The 24,450-nt window shown below is 42.2% G+C and overlaps 1 protein-coding gene across 1 annotated transcript in view; it reads right to left on the bottom strand.

The window, feature by feature from the left end:
- Positions 1-3,006: 3,006 nt before the first annotated feature.
- The window catches only part of kcnh8 (potassium voltage-gated channel, subfamily H (eag-related), member 8), a gene marked incomplete at both ends in the record, with an annotated part of 53,254 nt that continues 31,810 nt past the window's right edge, over positions 3,007-24,450 (bottom strand). Inside the window, 9 exons of the mRNA XM_083899910.1 lie at positions 3,007-3,576; positions 8,121-8,200; positions 8,475-8,593; positions 9,606-9,877; positions 11,819-11,857; positions 12,188-12,402; positions 15,577-15,826; positions 18,967-19,166; positions 22,254-22,463. Of these exons, the coding sequence (XP_083756036.1) occupies positions 3,007-3,576; positions 8,121-8,200; positions 8,475-8,593; positions 9,606-9,877; positions 11,819-11,857; positions 12,188-12,402; positions 15,577-15,826; positions 18,967-19,166; positions 22,254-22,463 (1,955 nt within the window). The remainder of the gene's footprint in view (positions 3,577-8,120; positions 8,201-8,474; positions 8,594-9,605; positions 9,878-11,818; positions 11,858-12,187; positions 12,403-15,576; positions 15,827-18,966; positions 19,167-22,253; positions 22,464-24,450) is intronic.

Below are 24,450 nucleotides of genomic sequence, written 5' to 3' on the forward strand. Positions count from 1 at the left end.
CAGAGTGTGGACAAGCCGGAGTCTTGCATGACTGCAGATCTGCATGTGCATTCGGGGGGGTTATATCAGCATGAATGTACAGTATAGTGAGCTGGAAACAGTTCGGCAACAATTCACATGGCGTTTTCGCTTCACATCAGTCACATAAATCACATGAGATTTTGACAACTGTGGCAGCTGCTGCTGGTGGTGGTGTCTATGTGTGTGCCAGTGGAGAAGCTGGATATGAATAATTCTTCAAAAAGAAAAAAAAAAAAAAAAAAAAAAACTTTCCTAGCTTGCATTTATTTTAGATTTTTATTAACCAAACAATATAGCTGTGCTAGTTTCGTGATGCTTCAGAGCTGCAAATTCATTACATGATACTGATTGTTTGTGACCTTGAAACATGGCCCTGGCAGCAGCAAATAACTCTCACTATTATCTGTCTATATTATTTGTCCCTCTCACAATCAACAGTGCCCTTTTTAAGTGAAAATTTGATCAGATATGTGTGTACGTATGTGTGTTTGTGTAAAAGTATATGTCAAGACTTGGTAAGACCATGTTTTTTTAGGGTGGTTTTAGGTTTAAAAACCAACTTAAGAATGACCTGTGCAGGTTGTACACTGCCTTTTTGTGTAGTGTCTGCTGGGATTAGCACCAGCGACCCCCACGCAACCTTCATGTGGAGGACAAAACTGTAGGAAATTAATGAATGAACCAACTTTGCAATGACTTGTTATTTTAAGTTCATGAAATTGAGATGGTTACCTGAACCAAAATAATGTCTCTTACCCACATTAGCAAATTTGTTTACACAGTTGTGTAACAGTTTATTAGCAAGATTTGTAATTTTCGGAATAGTTTGTCATTAAAAGCGAACGATACATTTGCATAAATGCATTTTGCATCGCGACAATCACGCAACGATTTGTTCTATCGGAAAAATTCCATCGGTTTCTGCAAGAGACATTGCACGTCAAACCCAACGTGTGCTTATTACGGTAATTTTACTCGCGCTGTTGCAGGAAGCCGGCAAATCAGTGTCTTTGTCACCAGTGAGGAGAGAGTTGAGAAAAACACCTGTACTGTGCATGGTTTCCATTTTTTTTTTGGCCTGTTTTTGCACATTGAGACAAAAACTCAAACAAAATTTATTTTAAATGTGTTATGCTTTCAAATTTCAAATTTAAGATGCAAAATCTGGTGTTTTCTTCATTTCAAAATTGTTAAGACACTATTTTAACATGCAATAGATTGTAAATATTGAAGGTTATTCTGGAAAAATGGGCAAAAGCACTTAGTTACAGGACATTTTTCTGGCCATTTTATGGTTATGATAAACAAAAAAAACAGTCCAGACGGACATTTTGAGGCTTAGGTGTTAAAGGGTTAATACTTAGTATAGGATTGTCAGGATGTGACAATCTGCGATAACAAAGACAAGATGTCGGCACATAACAGTCATATTTGTTGTTTATTAGCATAACATGTCGCTTTCATATCTAATAAATATCAAAACGTTTAGGGAAAAAAAAAGAAGAAGAAGTTTGATTACAGTACATTCCATTTGCAGAGGAGTGGAGTCAAACCTCTGTGACTTCAAAAGAGAACAGTAGATCTGTTTGGGCCAAGAGTTCTGACCTTTGTCCTGGTTGAGGATTGCATTGGCTGGTACCAGCAAACACTGCTGCCATAACCTCAGATACAGTAGCATCATTTATCACTGCCCCATACTCTTGCATTCTTTGAGGTAAAAAAATACATCTTTAGTATTGATACATTCATAGAAATATAAAAGCATCTCCATTTCCTTATTGTGCTTTTACGTGGGAATATTGCCTTTTGCTCTGTGGAGAAAACACATCTCAAGAGCTGGTTACCCTGGGTGACAATCAGAGAAATGGCCTGCATCATGGATTATGAATATTATTGGTGGTTTGCTCCAGGCCACTTCACAACAGGGGGGGGCGACTATACCTTGTTTCCTAAAAATTACTTGTTCCTAGTTTATACTAAGCCCGTGTCCAATAAATATGCATCAGTAAATGTGAGGATCAGCTATTAAAAGGCTGATGTGTGTTTCCACTAAATAGATAACATAAATGGCAAGCTGGATTTCCACAGGGTGACATGCAGCATGTTAATGTGAGTCTACAGGCACTACTCAAAAAGGCTTGGAAAGGCATGCAGAGAGAAGGAGGAAGAGAGGAGTGGGCAGGTCTGTGGAGAGAACAAGTGGAACGGAGAAAACCGAGAGGGGAGAAACTCTCCATGGGCTCAGTGTGACAGACAAGAGCAGAGGCTGCGCTTCCCGAGGCGTAGCGCACACCCCACCTGTCACCACCACCACTTCCATATCCAACTTCTTCCTCCTCCACGCCTCTTTCCTGAGGGCCAGTGATGAAGAGCACACTCTCTCTCCTTACACCGTCCTTTGCTGCCCGGGACAACCGGCCAGCGACCATAGCCACGCACTGGTCACATGCAATCCAGTGCATCAGGCATGGATTGAGTGGTTAAAAGGACATGAAATGGCACAGATGGGGCAGTTGTTAGCTACCCCTAAACTCCTCCCCTCTTTGTTTCCTCTCCCTCTCCAACATCACAGCCCTCCTTGAACCATCTACAGCCAGAGGCAAGAAGAGAGAGGACAGAAAAAGGACTCTCTCTCCACTGTATCCCTCTTGTCCTCCATTATATGGCATGTTGCTCTCTGAATGAGGTGGGTTGTAGTTTGGAGGTGAGCTGAACTCTTTGACCCAAACCTCTGTATTGTCGTCTAAAAACACTATGTTTCTATAAAGGTAAAGCTATCACACCTAAACCTTCTATACGTCTTTGTCATGCAACTGGATTTTTAATTGCGTGCCTTTTAAAATAAAAAACAAAAGGAAATCTGAGTTGCATCCCTGCAAATGTCCTGCAGTGATATGAGGGCCGTTGATCAGTCGATCAGTTCAGGAACTTATTCCAAAAAAGTGTCCTGGTAAAAAGTTGTGCAGAGTTCAAAACGGAGGGCTGCTACAAATCCTTATCCGGCGTGTGATAGCTTCCCCCTAGTTCAGTTTGAGGAGAACAGCCGGAGCTGTGATGAGGTCCCTCATCTCCCCCGTCCTGCGGAGGTGGACTCTGTACCCTTGACCTGATGGAGCCACAAGCCCTGCCTTTGTGCTGGGACGTCTCCAGTGAGCAGAGAGAAGAGGAAGGCGTGTGATGCTGCAGGTGCACAATTGATGAGTTGGGCGTTGGAGGTGGAGTCGAGCTGGTGGGGTTCGTGGTGTACCTCAGCTGGAGCTCCTGCGGTCTGTGCGTGAGAGAGTCCATGTTGCATATCGCGCCGTGTTGGTGTGGGACTGTGAGCGGGGAGGTGGGTAACGACATGGGCGTGTCTGTCCAGATGGAGGCAGTCTGAGGAGGGTAAGGCTGAGCAGGGTTCAGGTGGGGCAGGCAGGCGCCGCCGTGGGTCTGCAAGAAGTGCGCGGGGCAGCCTGCAGAGGGCGGGGGCACTGATGACATGAGGGTCTCCATGAGTTCAGCCATTCTCTTCATTACTCGTCCAAGGTCAGCCACTTCCCTGCCCAGAGTGCTCACCTGCAGAACAAAAACACAAACAAGTATTAGTACATTTAAAAGCAGTTGTGACTAGATTGCACTCTTCTATAGGAGTGCTTTTACTTTGAAATACAAAAAGAGGACACTGAAACTGTGGGAAACGATCGTTATCTTGGTCCAATTTTGCAGATTAGAGATCTAATCTCGGCTGAAAAGCATGTATCACACGGGCAGTGTTACTGTCCTGAAATGAATAGCAAGCATTTTTCAATGCAGATGCTCTCTGCTCATGCATCCAGTGTGGCCACAATTCACCAATATGAACGGCTGCATCGTGGAATTGGACCGTATATCCTGGACCTCAGTCTGGAAAGCTGCACCACGGTCAGCATAAAGAACTGTGTTGGTGTCAAGTCTAATTAATTGGATTAGTTTGAAGTTTGAACATTTTAAAAATAAAAAACTGGAGATGCGGTTTTAGAAAAGAGTTGAGCTCTGTTGATAATCTACACTCTTAGAAATAAAAGTGCTAAGTAGAACCATATAAGGTTCTTCAGCTTGTCCTCATAGGAGAACCATTTTTTGGCAATTCAACTCCAGGTAGAAACTTTTTATAAAGGTTCCAACTGGAACCCTTTAAAAATGCTTTATTCAGGAAAGGGTTTTTCAGAAGCAAATGGTTCCAGGTCTCAGCCCTTGTAGAAGGACCCTTTTGGAACCCTTATTTCTAAGAGTGTAAGTTAATATGAGAATAAAGCATAATTCCCTATGTTAGCTGCTGGGTTGTGGTCATCCGTCGCTGCTGTGTTGTCTGATGGCGGTGGAATCATGTTGACAGCGTGTCAGATTGGACTGTATACTGTCACTCTTGTCTTTTCTATTTTTGTCAGAGCCAGAGTTTCGACTCGGGCATTGAGCAGCCACAAAGAAGTCATATTGATTGATTGTTAAATATGTTTTGCCAAGGTGTCACATAAAACACAAGTAAATGTCCATTTAGTTTCACATTGGTACATATTGTGTTGCACACATACAGGCCCCCTCCCTCCCCAGGCAGATTTGGACAGATCACAGTGTTGTACGTGAAGCTCGGTCACCTCTCGACGCATTCACACAGTGGTCGAAGCAGCTCCCACCTGGAGCCATGTGTCCTGCTGAGGGCTGAGATGCACGTCCAGCAGCAGTGATGTGTGATGAATGGTCATGAGCGATTTGACTGGCAGAAGCAGATGGCACGTTGGCAGGGATTCACCGTCGTGGCCTCTGTGGACATGCCATGTGCAGAGAGCCACTAATCACCAGCCGCCCCCCACCCTCCCTCATCTGTGTAATGACCAATTATAGCAGCACGATGTTGTATGAAAAACAGCGGAAGTATTTTGACCTAAAAATGACTGACTGGAAAATACAAAATTCTTTTTATATCCTGTGGCGTTTTGCTCTTGGTTAATAGTGAATGAGTTCCTTTCTTTAAAAGTTTGTCTTAATTACATAACCAAAACATTCACGTACAAGGAAGAGACTGCACAAAACACTACAGGAAAGAGTTTTATGAACATGAACCATAGGGTTGTGCCGGCCCTATGGTCAACCTGTGACTCTCTGAGTGCCAGTGGCCGCCATTAAAACTCAATTTGGTTGTGTCTTTATGATTCAGTGATGACATCAGTCATCACTGACCAATAACAGACACAGTACTAATGGCATTTACTGTAACTGAACTAAAGCTAAGATAGTTGGAGACTAATCAGATTTAATGCCCCAAACTTTAAATTATCTTTTATCAGAGAAACCTTCATTTATTTCCATTTGGAACAAACCAAACAACTTTGAATAAATGTAGATAGACCCCCCCCCCCCACCTTTTGCCTTTATTTTCATTCATTTATGTTTAAAAGTGCAGCCTCATCTACAAGATTATAGATAATGGAGCAAACAAAAGTGCGGTCTCGGGTTTAAATGTGCCTTATTATTCTGAGTGGTACATGAAAAGAACATTATCTGACACGTCTCTCGTATTATCGTTGCAGTGAAATGACTGCAGGTCACTGACACCACTGAGATCAAACCGCTGTCAGGGATTATAATGGAAGGGTGCAATCTTTGCAAAAATTTATAACTCATTGAGAGACGTTCAATGCATATTATTGTATTATATTAGATTGTTTAGTTTTCTATGACAGACTGCACTGAGGTGACCTCACAACTGTATAACCCCCACCTGGGGATACAGAGGACATTGATTTGAATGCAAGAGGTGGTGACAGAGTCAAACTCTGCCTCAAGCAACAACAGTGATATTGCGTCTTCACTCTAAAAGCTGGAAGACTCTCAGGCCTAAAGAGTGTTAAGAGCGTGGATCATCGCATCAGTTGCTCTTGGACAGAGCATATTTTGCAATTGGCCTGAAGGCTCGGCTGAGTTTTTCCTCATGGTCACAACTTATTTACAGATGGAAAAGAATCACCCATAATCTGTGTGGTTTGTGCTTCCACCGTGCGTTACAATTCACATCCAAATTAACTGGTCTGCAGAGACCTTTTGGAACGATATGTGCACTAGTCAGAGTGTCCAAAAATCTCGAATAACATCAGAAAAAGATGCTACACTCTTAGAAATAAGGGTTCCAAAAGAGTTTTTCTACAAGGGCTGAGGTTCTACCTGGAACCATTTGCTTCTGAAAAACCCTTTCCTGAATAAAGGGTTTTAAAAGGGTTCTTGGTGGAACCTTTATAAAAAGTTTCTACCTGAAGCCAAAAAGGGTTCTCCTATGAGAACAAGCCGAAGAACCTTATATGGTTCCCTATGGTATAAGTTATTTACCTTATAGAATAGGTCTAATAAGGTGAATTGCAGTTGTAGAATGAGTATGCACAATTGTAAGAACAAATTTGGTTAAAAGAAATCACTTTGCTTTAAAAAAAAATAAAAATCTTTTTGTAGGTTTTAGTATAGCATGGTCTTAGAATAGTCATAGAAATATGTCCAGTCTGAGCTACTGTACAAACATGACAGTACAAAGTGGTGGATGACTAATGAGAATTAATTTTCATGAATAAAAACAGATAAATGCTTAATTCAACATCTAAATCAGTTGTTTAATTTTACAAACTGGACCTTTAATGGTTAATCAAAGGGACAAATCAAGCTCCATATTTTAGATTGACTATTTACAGTTAATTTACTGAAGTTGGTGAACAGTGTTGTGTTTGTACGCAGGCCCCATTCTAACATGAGTTGTAGTTTGTATCACGTAGTGTTTCTTGTAAGTTTAATTAGCAGCTACTGAGTATGTATAGGAAATGCACCCATTGTTCACGGCAGCTCCCTCTCTATAGCTGCACAGTACAATGTCCGTGACACGGTGCAAAGATCACTGCGTTAATCCTCTCTTCGGCCGCTTTTGTTGCAATTCATGCGTCCATATCCCACTAGAATAAATGCTTTCTGCTGCCTAGACACGACCTTAAAGTCAAAGGGCGAGAGGCAGAAGTCGCAGGTCGAGGCAGAGCTGTTGTTCACACAATTTGTACTTCATTAAAAAAACCAGCCACTTCTCTGCGTATCTGAGGAGAATCAGCACTTTTGGTTCAAATGGTCGTACAGTATCTCACGTTTGACCCTGCAACCGGAGCTTTGATTTTCACTGAATCGGATATCGGACAGATAAAAATGTAAATATACAATCCAAAATTATTTGAATAAAAATATGACTCTGTTAAAAAGCATTTTAGCTGAGTCATTTTTGGGCTTTGTGTTACTTTGGAGTTGGAGAATCGTGTTTTTTAAAATGACTGTTTCGGACTAATATCGGTATGGCGAGATACTCGTGTTTGTGATGTCGGTATCGGACACACAAAGATTTACTGAATGGTTAAATAACATTATCTTCATTCAGGTGATCCAACAAAAATATGAAATGTTTCTTTTGGTTCTCCATGGTTCTATAAACAGTATAAAGTACAGTACTGATGACTGAGCACAGGTTTAAATGAATTTATGAGTTGTCTGCAACGATAAATCCTTTTTCTGCCAACAAACCTATTTTTGCTTCAACCCTGCATGGGCCACAAACTAGAGAAGGACGTCATTTATCATGTGTGTGTTAAGTGTTTGTGAAGAGCACATCTCCTATGGCGATGGAATCAACCTTCAAGATCATGCAGAGAGAGTCTCCTGTAACCCACAGAGACAGAGATAGGACACCGGAGTCGAGTGTGTGCAACGCTTACGGTGCTGCACCGCTGTCTGTCACGCGTTGTTGTTCTTTGTCTGAGCATCTCTGCAAACTGTGGCTCAGTGGGAGGATGCAAAAACACTCCTTCCACAAGTATAATGTCAATTGAACAACGTGCCAATCAAAACCATAGGACGCATCATGTATGAAGTGACCATTTTCAAGCTGGGTCACGACCCCTGAGGAGTGTTACACATCCACACAGTGTGCTTGAGAATGCCAGTAGTGACAAGGCACAGCAATCCTGGTATAAAAATACAAATTTCTCCTCCTCCTTTTAAACCAGACATGCTGACAAAGCCGTGTCTGTCTGTCACCATAAGGAAACCATATTATTAATCCCTACCTGCTGGTCAAGATGCTGCAGTTGTCCCCTGGTCTCCTCTGCTTTCGCTGCTAATTCTGCCGTGCTGATCTGCAGCATATCTGTGACACAAATTAGGTTAGTTTACAAATCGCCTCGAAAAATGTTGAACAAGAACAAATTTGCACCCAGCTGTTACCGCATCCAAGGAGCTGATGAATACGCTCGGCATTGACAGAGAGTGCAAATTCACATTAATCACCCTCATTATACAACAGGTCTGCAGGGCTCTGGATGTGAACACGTCTCATGACTCAGGGCTTTTTGGTAGTTTTGGACTTATTGGGTCATAATTTGAGAGGCAAAGTGTGATGTGTGATGCGGGGGTGGGAGGACCTGTGGCAGATGCCGAGGCACTGGTCGGTTCACTGACAGGATAACCGCGGGGGGTGCAGGGGAAGGAGAAGGCGAGTGAACTCTCTGTCCGCTCACTATCTTCATTGCCGTCCACGATCCTGCAAGGAGAGAACACATTAACGTGTTATTTTCTTTTCAATTAAAGGAGACGTACTGTATTATACCCTATTTCTCCAAGTTAACCTAGCTCCCTGGTGTCCTAATGAACATGTCTGTGACATGCTTTGATCAAAATACCTTAAAGATGAAGCACCACAGCAGTTCAATCACTCTGCCAAAACAGCTCTGTTCAGAACGCTTGGTTTTGAGTGCCTGTCTCTTTAAATGCAAATGAGACACAGGAAACTACATTAGCGTCACTGAGGCTCCGGCAGCTAACAGCAGTTAGCATTTGGAAAAGCCATCATTTGGCACATTGCCGTCATGTATGACATGTATCCACTGGACACTTAAATCCTCTGAGGCTGGAAGTTTGTGTAGAACTCTGTGCTGCACTGTGCGGACAAGAATAGAACACTTCATGGACTTCTGCTCTTCCGGATCCACATTTTTTAGGGACAAAGCGAAGCTCCACGATACAACAATTCCAGGAATGTGTCATTGTGACGTAGCAATGAGTGCGGAAGTCAACGTCGCGTGTTTTATCTCCTGTACTTAGACTGAGGTGGACCACAAAAACATGACTAAGTCATCTTTTTTCACACTCATAGGGCCTCCACAGTCCCAAATATAAGTATTCAAATGATTAAAAAGTTGATTTTGCATAATATGTCCCCTTTACGAGTTCACACAATGATGATTCACTCTGTGACTTTGTTTATGGTCCAAGGTCCAATTTCCCCCTTCTGATCGAGTGTGGGATCTATGGGAGGAGGCCACATCACATCAAACCCTGCACAATATGGCACAGGATACAAGATGGAGAGAGTCAAACTTGTCTTTGCAAACAATGAAAGGTCAAACAAATATTGTTCCTCACTCAGCCCAAGTCTGTGTCACAGGTAATGTCCTAAACACTGACAAAAATAGACATGGTACACACACACACTCAGTCACAGAGATACAAGCCTGCACAGGCAGACCGGACGAATCAATGTTGATCGAACTCACCTGGGGCTGAGGTTGGAAGGGTCTAATTTGACGGGAGTAATTTCCTGGATGTTCCTGCGAGAAGTCCTGCAGTCCAGTCCCGCGGTCCTCTGGCAGCTCAGCAGAGACTTCCCAGCGGCGTCCCTGAGGTTCGCAGCTCTGTTCTGCTCCGACGACAGCGACGTGAACGTGGCTTTGTCTTCCTCCTCTTCCTCATCCTCCTCATAATCGTCCCGAGCCTCGATGATGGATGGATAACCCTGCAACACTTGCCCGTTCCTCCTCACTCCTGACTGGAAACAACAGCAGTAGCAACAGAAGACAATTCACCCATCTTTTCAGGACTTTTTTTGTGTGGAAACCCAGATTACATAAGTTTGAAAAAAGCTGAGAGCGAAGATGAGATAAAAACCTATTCATGTTGAGCTGAATCATCTAGAGCACCGGCCTTGACGATGACAGCGGTAAATTACTTGGGAAAAAATTCAGCATTTTGTGCCAGAGCCAACATTTTTATCCTATATTTCTATCCTCCTCTTTTTTCTGCTGTCTGTTGAGATGCTGAAGCTGCATTTGCTCATTAATACCATGACCCTGGAATAAACACTAATGGCTAGTAAGTCTAGGGAGGACTTAACCCTTTAACACCCAAGCCTCAAAATGTCAGTCTGAACATTTCTTTTTTTGCTTTTGCCCATTTTTCCAGAATAACTTTCAATATCTGGCAGTTATTTACAGTTTACTGCATGTTAAAATGGTGTATTAACTATTTAAAATGAAGAAAAACAAAAAGGTTAATTGAGAAAAAAACACTGTAGTTGTACACGAACACCAGAATAAAACATTTAAAGGTGCATTATGTAATAAATCTAAGTCAACTGGCCATAAAATCCTCCTAATATGTCACAGAGACTCAGGAATAATGTTCATATAACAAACTGAACTCACCAACAACAACAGCGCAGCCAAAATATTTGCATTAAAAAAAATGTTTTGCAGACTGCAAATCATGTTTATGTTTTGAAATCACGTTTTGGCATGTGGCGCCACCTACCGCCGTCTACCAATCATTGCAGTCAGTAGAGTCTCAGCTGCCGAGCAACCACGGGTTGCCAGTTACGTCAGAAAACGAAACCTAAAAGACCTCTGTATTTTGAATTTGAATGTAGTAACCATTTTTGGCCACATTCTTACATACGGCACCTTTAAAATGACAGGACAAAAAATGGTGAAACATTTGTTTTTCCAACGATCTCCTCTCTGGCCACAAAGACACTGATTCGCCAGCTTCCTGAAACGGCGCGAGTGCAATTACCATAATAACCACACGGTGGCTTTGATGTGCAAATTCTCCTCTTTCAGACACCGTTGGAATTTTACCGACAACACAAACTGGCACGCATTTAAGCTAATGCAAATTGCACTTGTTCAAACGCGTCAACTGCGATACGCTCTAGCCCCTATGCCCTAGAGTCTGGGCTTTTAAAAAATGCAAGTGTGAAATAAAAAGCCCCGGGCAAAAGCTGCAAATATGACCTGCGCTGTAATAAACTGAAGAGTGTGACAGTGAACTCTGACATGTGCTCAAATAAACACCGAGTCATGAGTCCTCATTCATCAAAACTCTGCTGATCGACTGAGCGATGAGGACGTTATTATAAGAAGAAATAAGGCCGACGATAACCTATCGATCAGTGGCCTGTGATCCAACATGTCACGGTCAATGCAGGTCCAGCAGGTGAATTGATTTAGCTGTAAAACATCCGAGTACACATTATTATATTTGTGTTATTCGTGCAGATTGTCAGCAGTGACAGAACAGCTGCGGGAGAATTCCATTGCCCTCCATTTGGCTCATTTTGGACTCGTTTTATGCAGAATTGATCTCTCTCTCTCTCCCACTTCAACCTGTCGACCAAAGAAATAAAACCCTCTTTCTTATCAGAATCATTATGACTTAGAGAGTGATTGAGTCCATTATCAGTGATGGAGCTGGGGCTCATCCTGCACACTTTTCACAGAATGGGAAAATTGATCCGTAGTTTAATGTTCATTTGAGTTTCATCCTCTTTTTTTTTTTGTTATTTTATTATGGGCTGATTAAAAAGGTTAGGAGTCGTTTGAGTAAATGGTGCACTTGTCTCAAAGTGGCGGATTTAAGTAGAAAACCCTCAGGCAGTGTGTGTGTTTGTGTGTGTGTGTGTGTGTGTGCGTGTGTGCTTGTTCTTTATTACCTGTGTATCCAGTGCAGTTGTGGACAGTCTGGCTTTCACCTGGAAGGAAGCCAGAGAAGAAACACACAGCAATTGAAGAGCAGTCAAGACGTGGCCTTTCTTTTCCAAGTTTTAATTTACAGTAGAGAGCTTTTTTTCACAAGACTCTGCAGTTTTTTATTATTATTATTTTCTAGAGTGGGCAGAAGACAATAACACATGATTGTGTGTAGCTTGTGGTAATGCAATGCTGACATAATAATTCACCTTAATACACTGTGTGCTGTGTTGAAAATACACCACAGTCATCTCAGACACACTCTGAGCTCCTGGCTTCTCCCTCTGCACACGAGCGGAGTCTTGTATAAACTTACTTTAACGTGGACTTACGTGCGTCTCTTGTCCCTCCCTCAGGTTGTACGTGAGGTCCTGCTGGATGTCCTGGACAAACTGGTGGGAGTATTCGGGGTAAAGGTCCAGCACCTCGTACAAGCCCTTCAGACTGATGCACTGCAGGTCACAGTAGGTCAGAGCTTTCACGTCCGCATTGGTTTTGATCACCCGGTCATCTAAGGAGACGTTCGCCCCGATCAGGTCTCCTTTACCTGCCCAGAGAGAGAGAGAGAGAGAGATGGACACGGGGAGGTGAGACACTCCTTCATTCAACGTTAGATTGTCCATTTACAGAAGGAGGTTCTCCGTTTGGCATATGGAGAGGTTTTAGTGCAGTGTGATGCAAAGACATAGAAGACCAAGACTTTAAAGGTGCCATATGTAAGAATGTGGCCAAAAACGGTTACTACACTCAAATTCAAAACACAGAGGACGTATCTGGCAACCCGTGGTTGCTCGGCAGCTGAGACTCTACCGACTGCAATGATTGGTCGATGTTGGTAGGTGGCGCCACATGACAAAACGTGATTTCAAAACATAAACATGATTTGCAGTCTGCAAAATATTTTTTTTAATGCAAATATTTTGGCTCTACTGTTGTTGTTGGTGAGTTCAGTTTGTTATATGAACATTATTCCTGAGTCTCTGTGACATATTAGGAGGATTTTATGGCCAGTTGCTTTAGATTTATTACATAATGCACCTTAAAGATTCAAGGCAGATTTATCCATTTTCCACGTTCCACAACTGTTATAAATAAATGTTATGAAGTATTTTTTTTTACACCCTCTCTAACCCAAAGTTCTCATAAATAGTTGAACATAATTAATCTTGTTAATACATTATGGATTGCTGATTTATGAAATATTGATATGCTCAACAGTCATCCTCTAACCACTGTCGCTGAAGGTGATTTTGAAGGGAAAGTGTCAGTTAAATTCCTAACAATTCAGGCTCATCCCCACGTAAGACTTCTTTAATGTCTCTTTCACCTTATATGAGAACAAAGAAGAGAAACGCAATATTTTTAAGCCACTTATTTGTCAGCAGCAAAATAAAAAAAACGAAGAGTCTATGAATATATGCTTAGACCACAAAATAAACAATGTGTTGAACAGAAAACTAATGACTATGTGAGCAAAGACTGAGGGAAGTGTTTAAAAGGCTACAAATAATCCGAGTAGTACGGTTTATGGTCTATGATGATTATTTATGAGTCATTATTAATGTGCTTTTAGTACATTTTTATAGCCGCGCTGACAGCTGTTTCCTGCTCTCTTGATAAAGACGAGGACGAGGCTAAGATCCCGTTAGTCTTAATGATCCTTAAGCTGTGATGAAATATTCATGATGGTCACTGTTGAACGGTGAACGCGGCGCAATTAACGCACAGCTGATGGAGCAGCAGTCGTGACTGTTCTTATTTCTCTCAGTCCACTCACCCCCCCCCCCCATTCTGTTCCTTTCTGATTCCCTGCATCTTTTATTGATCTTTCAGCTCGTGCACCTATTCCCTGCTTCTTTCCTTTTTTTCCCTTCCTTGTCTCCCCATATTTACCTTCTTTTCGTCTGTGTTCCATCACCTTTTTCCTTATCCTTTAGCTAATCCTTTCTTACTCTCTTCCATTCTTCAGCATCTCCCTTCCCTCGTTTGTTTTCTCTACCTTTCCTTCTTCTACTTTCCCCGTTTTCCTTCACACTAATTGTTCCTTCGCTCCTTTTTTCAATCTTCTCTGTGCCTTTTTCATTCAGTTTTTCTGTCCTTCATTGTCCTCCTCCTCCCCTCTCCATCCAGTCTTTCCATCTCCTTCTCCACTTCAACTCAGCTCAGATGTGTTTTGTTTTCCTGTTCCTTTGTTCAATCTCATTTCCCCCTGTTTTCTCTCATCCACACTTAACCGTACTTCCTTTTCCTACCTCAGATTTTTCTCCCTCTAATTTCTTTCTCAAATCCAAGACTCGAAGCTTTTCTTTTTGTGTTTCACCTCAACCTCTCACCGGGGCCATTCTCCTTTGCCTTGTGCGTCCAAATTAAATAAACACTGGGCAGGATTGAAATGGACAATTCTTCATACTATCTGAAGGAGGTTATTTGGTCAGTGACAAAGAGGTTTTTTTGAGGGGGGTGGGGAGCAACAACTGGTGTGTGAACACTTTCTACTTTTTATCCCTCCCCATTATGTGGCACTGGGCTGTCACTGCAGACTTGTGTTGTGACAAGAAAAGAAGGCGACAGAGAGAAAGAGACACACACACACACACACACACACACACACACACACACACACACACACACACACACACACACTGAGAAAGACAGAGAGAGAGAGAAGCATTTTTCCTTCTTCACTCAGACACTCAGTGTCAGCCTGACCTTCTGCACAGTCAGCAAACAAGTACAGAGACAATGCTCTGTGCCTGTCAAGCCTACACACACATATGCACCCACCCACACACACACACAATTTTGTGCATCAGTAAACAACTCCAGCGACTTCATACACACATGTCCAAAAACACACACACTGTCCTCTGCATTTGAATGCAGCTGCTGAGACAAACCACGCACACACACATACATTTGTTAAGTTGAAAATTGTCTTTGAACTTCATCTTAATATTTGCCAAATGGCTTATACTGTATTTCTTTTAAGCATCTTTTGTAATTTCATCTATTTTTCCTTTTCCTGTAGACCTTCACATTACTACAACAGGAAAAGTGACTACAAAAATGATTAATTTTATCATTGCAACCTAAATTCCCTCCTAAATCAATGAATCGACTTTGATTTAACGCTGCAAACAAAAAACTTACAAATCTGGACTTACGTACACACTGATGTTCAGACTATACGTTGCACGTGCATCGTTTAAACGCCCCTTGACGAGATGGAGCTGAAATGACCTGACTCTGGTGAATTGAACTGATGAAATGGACCAGGACTGAACTGGACAACACAAATTAAAGTGGGCAGGAGTGAATTACAACGCTTCTGGAACAAGACCTGACCACAGCGAGCTGGGAAATAAAGCGGTTTAACACCATATATGGGCACTGGATGATCCTGTACTGCTGAATGAATTCATGGTTCATTATATACTATAATATACATCACATCAACTCCACTGGACCAGTAAAAATGATGAAAATGGTTAATGATATCTGCACAGCTGTAGATAAGTCTGTTAGTTTCTTGCTGGTTGACCATATGTTATGGCAGTTTAATAACAAGAGGCTGTAGCCTTGAGGATAAACAATGAGCTCATTTACAGGCCTTTGATATCAAGCCATGGTGTTGGGGGGGGATTTTCTCTTGTAGATATAATCATGAAAAAATAATTAAAACTCATTCTCCCCTCCGTCCCCTTTTTTTTTTTTATCGTACCCAGGATGGCCAGCACCATGCCACCTTTCAGCACCTCCATGGAACCCGAGCAGACAAAGAAGATGGCCTGGAGTGCGTCGCCCTGTCGGAGGAGGTATTCTCCAGGAGTGCAGAAGGAGGTTTTCGTGTGCAGAGACAGGGAGCGCAGGCAGCCGCGACTGGCGGAGGCAAACATGGACAGCTCCAGGATCTCCTTGTTAAGGTGCATGGTGATGTCAGATCGCAGCTCGTCTGGGAAGTCCTTCAGCAGCTGTGGGGACGATGATGAGGCAGAGGACGAGACGGTGGGAGAAAGAGAAAGAGGCAGACGAGAGTGAGGCAAGCATGACAACTGTGAACATATCCCATGCTGCAACTGGGTGATTAAATTTCCAGTCTTGGTGGCGTTTTAAATTTGATTCTAAGCCACTGCGCTACGGGGAAACACTAATGTCACGTCAAGTTAGGTTTGTCTTTACAGCCCAGAATCAATAACAGTCGGAAAATCCACCTGCAGAAAAAAAGCTGAACGTTCTTTAATGTTATACTATTTACTTTCCCTTCAGCCAATGAACAAAAATGACAGGTGAATCTGGTGAATAAGACACCTGAAAACAAACATAGAACACTCATAAACAATAGGTTGTCACATACTCAAAAACACCATGAGTCACTGATATAACAACTGAAAATACACAACTGGTACTGACACTGGTCAACATCACTGCATCAGATAAGGGAAAAGGGAAAAACGTAAAATCAAATATTAAATTAATGTAAATGAAAAGTAGCAAAATCATTTGAATTTGGTCAAATTGTGGACTATTTGTGGCACAGCTGGAGCGTTGTGTTGTTCAAATGTGTAGATACACTCTCAGAAATAAGGGTTCCAAAAGTGTTCTTCTACAAGGGCTGAGGTTCTATTCGGAACCATTTGTTTTTCAAGGGTTCTTGGTAACACTAATGGTTTCAGTAAGAACCATTTTGATCCAGAGAACCCTTTAAAACCCCTTTCCTGAATAAAGGGTTTTAAAAGTAACACATATAAAAGGTTCTACTTGGAACCAAAAATGGTTCTCCTATGAGGACAAGCCGAAGAACCTTATATGGTTCTACTTATTTCTGAGAGTATACTCAACGTTGTGATCGCGAGGCTGTCTTGGACATGAAAAAGTGGCGTCGTCCAGCTGTCCAGACTAAACATACATGTGTATACAGGCACAAGACATAAGCAACCAAACACCGTTGGGAATGTTCCTGTCACTGAAAAGAAAAAAAACCACCCCATCGTGTCGTTTATCTGCCCGTCTCCTTCAGGACAAAGATCTGGGGCTCAGCGTCACACAAGAGTCGATCAATGAGCCATCAGAGCCAGGCTGGCTTTAATCAACAGGCCCATCTATAATTCATCTGTCTGAAATTCATCATCATCATCATCATTTCATCTGAGGGCTGGTCTGGGCTCTGACAGCTGTCTCGCAGGGACTCGCAGCCTGGAGGGACGAGCTGCTATTAGACTCGTGCCTGGTTCCTCTGAGCTTGTTAAGGAAAGGTGCTCTTTGCCTCTGTGTCGCTGTCGTCATGGCAAATTTAGCTCTTTAGTTTATATATTGACCTAATTTCCGTCTGACACAAATATACATGCTGTACATGGAGTTAAATTCCAAGATTGTCAAAATGCCTTACAATATTTATTAGCTTGCATATAACAAATATTTGTATAAAATTATACTATAAGGGCCACATTGATAAAAGAAAAAAAAAACAAAAAAAATAATTCACAGACTTCGAGAATAAAGTCTTAATTTCACTACTTTTTTCCGCATACATTTACAAGAACAAAGTCGTACTGTACTGCTGTACTAATTCTCGTAAATTTACGACTTTATTCTCGTTAATTTAAGACTTACGAAGTCTGTGAAAACATTTTTTTCTCAATGTGGCCCTAATACTCTGTAAAGTTTGTCTTTTGAATTTTGAAACTAGTGCCTAAATCTCTCAAAAAGAAGTTAAGGTTGTAAAATCTCTACATTAAAATATGTAGAAATGTAAAACAGTACTTTTATAAGCTAAAATGTTTCCAATACACTTTAAATTCATAGAACTCCTAACTTAAGGTGGTGACATTTTAATGAGATAATGCTTTCTGCATGGTGTGCATGGATTATCTCCAGGTTCTCTGGTTTCCTTCCACAGTTCAAAAACATGCAGAGGTTAATTCAACACTAAATTGACCTTAACATGAGAGCGGATGGTTGCCTCTTTCTCTATGTAGACCTGCGATGGACTGGTGACCTGTCCAGAGTGTCCTACTCCAACTTTTGCAACCTTGTGACCCTCAGGTGGAAAATAAAGCAGAAGGAGCTGCTATAATTCCCAGGCCACACCCCTAAATGACACATCGGTTGGTTCCAATCTTGAACCTTAAAACCCCAGAGGTAATTAGCACTTGGGCCAGCAGAAGGCGCACTTGGCGACGCTTGGCCTTAAATCCACTTTGAATCCATCAGAAAAGCAAGACAGTGATTGTCATGTTGTTTGTCAGAACCATGCAGGGTGAACTTCTGAAACTGAAACTGAAGAACACAAGCAAACTAAAGCATCCCCATGACGACCACAGCAATCTGAACGGTGGTGTGTGGAAGTATTCTTGGGCCTTAGATGAAGAAGTAAGGAAGAAAATCTGTGTCTGCACCTGGTCAACCTTGCATGGCTAATAGTAAGTGTAATAATGAATAATGTTGTGGTGTGTAGGTGTGTTTGTGTGTGTGTGGGTGGGGACCAGGCAATATTGAAATGTCTTTGAAAGAATGGCACGTTCCATAATTTTCTTTGAAAGATTTTTTTTTTTTTTTGGGGGGGGGGGGGGGGGGGGGGGGGGTGACAGCCCTGTGGCCTCCTCTCCTTATCCAATCATGTTTTATTCTACATGTCACTTAACAAGAATTTGACATTCACTACAAGCAGCCTAAAAAAAGGTCTGTGGGGGATTTAAAACCGCGCTGAATCTCCCCCCCCCCCCCAAAAAAAACTCTGTTGTCCACAACACGATAATGCGAGACAGAGAAGTGAAGCCTTTGTCTGCTGCTTGTCAATTTTATTCTATACTCGTCCTTTGTCCTGTCCTTGTCAGTCAGTGCTGAGGAAAACAGCATGCTCTTCTTACCCTGTAGGGGAACATGTGGTATTGATCACATTATGACGAGTTTAACCGTGGCTGATGTGTGATAAGGGATCCAGTATGTGACCTTTTTAAATGTAGTATTGATTTTTATATGCTGAGCTGTTGGGTTTCAAAATATGTTAAGTGAAAAACGGAGCAGGAGGATTTTATTCCAGCTTAAATGTACACAGTGGGAAAAGTAGCAGAAAAACACTTGAAAGTGAAAATCGATTGGCCTCGCTTTCTACCTCGTTACTGTCGATGCCGTTGTTGACCGACCAAGTCGTCTGGAAGTACTCCAACATCCGCTGCTTGAGGATCTGCGGCAGATGATGGACGCGTATGAAGTCCTTGAGGTCTTTGGTTCTGGTGTGGTACTGGGACCAGCGCGAGTACATCCTCTGGATAATGGCGGTCACGTTACCAAAGACCAAGGCGTGCATCAGTGCTGCGGGGGGAGAGGAGGAGGAGGAGGAGGAGGAAGAAGGGGTGAGTTACAGACAGAAAGAGCACAGTGAAGTCGAATGGAAGAGTTCAGACTGATAATGGTTTTGTCCAGACAAGGAAAAGACCATTTAGATCATGATATCTCACTGTGAATGTTGATGATTGGGATTTGCATGCTTTGTTTTCATGCTTTCACACCCAAATAGACTTCACCAAAACAGTAGTAGCATACACCAATGGGCAGCGTTGGAGTATATTGTTATAAATAACACTTACTGTTAGACTACTTAGATTACCTTTCAAATCAGTGGCTTTAGGTCAGCAATTCTGGAATTTCCGTAGCTGATTCAGCGCTAATATTCAAAGCAAGAAATAATTCACAAGGGGGTCATTATTTAAGAGGGAAACTAAATTTAAAAAAATGCAGTGTGCAACTTGAAACGTGATAAAGTCGTATAATTAGATCTAAAGGTCTCGACTGTTCGGTTGGTCATTTTTCTCATACGTTGGGCTCAATTCTGAGGGGGTTAACATTCATAAAAACTCTTGAAATTTGGCATGGAGGTCGGGTACGCAAACATTGCGATAATGGCATAGGGCCCCAACCCGTGCCTAGCCCCAGGGCCTCATAGCGCCCCCCCCAGAAGTCAGGCTATGGTTAGACAAAAGTAGTCCGATCTGGATGAAATTTGAGGAATTTTTTGGGGAATTTTTGACGCAAGATAAAGTGGTCAAATTTGCATAAAATGCAACATTTTTTGTTTTTTCTTTTGTGTATAAGTCACACATAGTTGTTCCAATTTGTACTAAACTTGGTACAGTTGTTGCTCTCATGATTCCAAACAAATTTCTAATGTACTTCCATTAGCTCCGCCCACCCAGAAGTCAGCCATTTTGGAAAAACTAAAAAATTACTAGGTGAGGTCGGTGAAAGGGCCCTTTCATGAATGCGTGCAGTCCTAGTTATTATTATAATTATATATAAGCTTTTTTAGTGTTTTAATTACTGTTTACTCATAATTTTAATTGCATGTTTGTTGTCTGTTTTACTTTGAAATAGTGTGCACTGTCATCCTTCATATTTTTATGACATTTATAACATCATGATTGATTATCAAGATTATTATTTTTTATAATTTATAATCTCTAAACAGTTAATTGACCAGACTAGAAGTTCACTGGCCCCTGCTTTAACGCAACCACGTGACTTTGTAATTGCAGTAACGTTGTAACCGCTGATGGGAACATTACTGTGATTAAACAACGGACCAAACCATTATGTTTGCTTTTCAAGCACTGTTTTTTTTTTACAACTGTTTTCACGAAGGAAACCACTTTTGTCCGATTAAATAAGCTCGGCCGCAGCCACCACAGATAATCACGCTCCTGTAAATGATGGCGATGACGCACGCCTCTCACTGGGAGCTGTCAATTTATGTGAGCGATTAAAACGGAAACAAAAAGCAAATAGTATGTTTACATTCATGTCTTGCACCTCCCAGAGGAGAACACACTGATGTCTGAACTGAGAGGAGCTGATCTGATTGGAGTGACATATCCCTGCCCTTTGTATGCCCACACAGATAATATATTCCCCTGATCTCGTTCAGTTCTCTCCTGCCAGTGTTGCACGACTCGAGACATGCAGGCGCAGAGACTCTGAAGGCATGTCTGGAGCGACTGTTTACCGACTCCAGTTTTCAGACAGTCCCACCTTTCAATCACAGCGCTTGTTTATTTCAATCAAATGTAGCAAATACAGCAGGGTAAAGGGTGTTTTGCTGTTGAATTTGCTTTAATAAGGTAATAATCCAATTTCCTCCACAAACTCACTGCGTTTGACCTTTGAACTGCTATAAATATGAACAGGTGTCGTGTGTTAGTTTTCATTTCACACCGACCCACAAGGGACAATATGGAGGTGTGTGTTTTTTTGTGTGTGTGTGTACTTGTTAGGACCTTCTCTGGCATAAACACTGACCTTGTCAGGACCAGAAGTCCCAGAACCTCTTCTGAGGAAGTTCAGGCCTATGATTTTAGGTTAGGGTGAGGCATTAACTGGTTATAGTTAAGGTCAGAGATGAGGCTTTGTTTAGGTTGTCCAAATGAACGGAAGTCAACATAGTGTTTTAAGAATAGCTGCACAAACTGGTCTCTCTCTGTGTGTGTGTGTGTGTGTGTGTGTGTGTGTCTCTGGGACTGTTGCTGCCCCAAGGCAGTCAAGGACATTTAACGTTTATTGCTGAAGCCGAGAGAGAGAACTGTCCACAGGGAAAATTCTAAAAGAGAGAGACCGCTCTTCATTCCTAAAAACACACCTATAGTGTAAAGAACACTTTACACGTTGATGTGCATTATTAACCGGGTGGGAGGCACAGGTTCAACTCACAATTACGACAACAACACAATACAGTGATTCTCCAAACGTCGATGTACTGCAAGAACATCATATAATGAGACCGTTGTCCATTTCTCCTTAAGCTGCTTCTGTCCTCATTGCAGCGCCACCACAAGGAGTTATGAAGCAGTGATATGCACGGGTGAGTCAAATAGATGGGAAAATGTGTTTAAATTGGCATATTTTTGTGATTTTTTAAGGATTTTTGCCTTTATTTGGATGGTTTTCAAGATATTGGCATGGTTTCTAAACTGATTTTCATTGTATACAATGACTAATTTGGCCCCACGGTTGGCGGTTGGTTAGCGAGCTTGCCTTTGCAGCAAGAAGACCCGGGTTCAAGCCCCGGTTGGAACAAGGGCCTTTCTGCATGGAGTTTGCATGTTCTCCGTGTGTGTCTTCCCAAAGTCCAAAAACATGCAATTTTGGGGATTTGGTGAATCGAAAAATTGACCGTAGGTGTGAGAGTGTGAGTTAATGGTTAACTGTCCAGGGTGTACCCCACCTATCACCCTATGTCAGCTGAGATAGGCACAGCAGCCCCCGTGACCCTCCGGTGGAGGATAAAGCGGTAGATAATGGATGGATGGATGGACAATGACTAATTCAGTCCAAATCCTTGAGGGACAGAAAACAGGGTGAGAGAGTTGAGGGGAGATCACATACACATGAGCGTGTGTTTTTGTTTACCTCCTATGAGCATCACACAAATAGAGAAGATCTTTTCAGCGTCGGTGTTGGCCGACACGTTGCCGAACCCCACGCTGGTCAGACTGCTGAGGGTGAAGTAAAGCGAAGCGACGTAAACACTCCGGACAGAGGGTCCACTGCTGGTCCCGTTGTCGGCTCCTACGGTAAAGTACGGAGAGTCCAGACGCTTCCCCAGCTCATGGAGCCACCCTGGATTTGAGAGATGAGAGTGGAGATAGTGAAGGATGAAAGGGGCTGTCACAGCAGCACAGTCAGCAAGAGGCAAATCCAGGAAAACGGCTGTTAAGCGATGCTGTTAGACCCGACTGAGGGAGCGTTTGTTGTGTATACACCAGCAGCACAGGGGCAGAATGTGTTTTCAATACATACTCAGTCTTGTGTATCTAAAAGGGATACTTGAGTAAAAGTACAAGTATGTTACCAGAAAATGACTTTGGTTGAAGTTGAAGTATAATATTACGTTTTAAAGTACATGAAATTTACTGTACTTAAGTATCAAAAGTATTTTTTCTCAAAAGTTAGAATGGAGCCATGGTAGCTCAGTGGTAGAGCGAGTTGTCTTTCAACTGGAAGGTTGTGGGTTCAATTTCTGCCTCTGCTAGTCTATAATGTGTCCTTGAGCAAGACACTTAACCCCATGTTGCAGTGTGTGAATGGGTGTGAAAGATGTGTGAATGAGTGAATGGCAAAACTGTAGTTTTCTAGCTCATCAAAGATAGTAAAAGGTGCTAGAAATATAAATAACAAAGTAAAGTACAGATACGTGAATGTTTGTACTTAAGTACAAAATACAAATACAAATACTTTGTTACATTACAACACTGCTCATACTCAAACCAGCGTGTAGCAGCCTTGCTTTACTCGAGCAATGTTTCTGTTGCATGCGTTTGTCTGATATAAAACTAATCACAATATCGCTGGGCGACACAGAGTCTAATCAACGCTATAGAGAGGGTCATGTGGAGCTGATAGTTTTAATCAGCACTGTGTGTGTGTGTGTGTGTGTGTGTGTGTGTGAGCTTAATTGACAATGATAACAGACATTTGTTTATGTTTAAAATTGACGCTCCGCTGTTTCAAACACAGAAAGCTCGAGTTATCTGAAACAATCCAGACAAAAAGGCCTGACTCCCCCTCCATGTTACAGCCAGAACAATGGATGTAACAGACTGATCCTTTGGATGGAACCAGAACTAATCTGTGGTCAGTACAGTGTGGAGATGTGTAGCAGATCCCAGGAGAATCGCTCCGCGGACACTGATGAATGGTAATTGGATGGAAGTCCCTCATAGCTGCGCGGCTTCAACATCAGAATCGCATAATTAGGATACAACACATTAATCCTGCCTTGCGCACTGACCCGTTATTTTATGACACTGAAATGCGGTAATTGGTAAAGGAGGAGATCTGCATCGTTCCGTGTGACCCAGTCAATGCTGACCCAGAACCAGTTATGAAGACAACAGGGCCGAGGTAACGGCAAGCAACGTGTGCTCATCGATACTGACCAGAGATCAGCCCAAGGGGCCTCATTATATGAGGGACCTGGAGGCTGAGGGAGGGTGGGAGCCTGAGGGCGGCATCATTCATTACAAGAAGACCACATTTGCACACACACACACACACACACAAATGATGAAGTATAATTTTAACAATCAACATAGGAATAAACGAATCGATGAGGAAATAATAAACATCATTTTGCTGCAGGAAAAAAAAAATACACTGAAACAGTGAGAGGAGCAGGCAAAAATGCAGCAGTGCCTCTGACACCCACTCTGTGATATGACAGCATGATGAGTCTGTTACATAGCTACTGGCAAAGGACCTCTTGAATCAGTATTTGGTCCTTCAAACTCCGCTGCATGTGGTGTCTTTTCAGAGAGGATTGTCATGTGACCGCGGTGCTCTAACGCCCGAACGGCGCGTCGATACTTGTGCCAAGTGATTTATTGTGTGCGAGATGGTTTCTAAATCCTGTTTCAATGTACAGTAGGTATGTAAGCGCAACAAAAACAACACGAAGCAAGAAGCAGCAGCTCTCTGATTTGGAAATAAAGAGCAACAAATCTTCAATTTGTCTTTGCTTCTCCACAAAACCCATACCCAGATTTATATGATCACGTAATGGTGACTTTTTTTTGGTGACCACAATCCTTGAGCCATTTAATTCCAA

The sequence above is a fragment of the Microchirus variegatus genome (assembly GCF_963457635.1).
Source record: "Microchirus variegatus genome assembly, chromosome: 13".
Lineage (NCBI taxonomy): Eukaryota > Metazoa > Chordata > Actinopteri > Pleuronectiformes > Soleidae > Microchirus > Microchirus variegatus.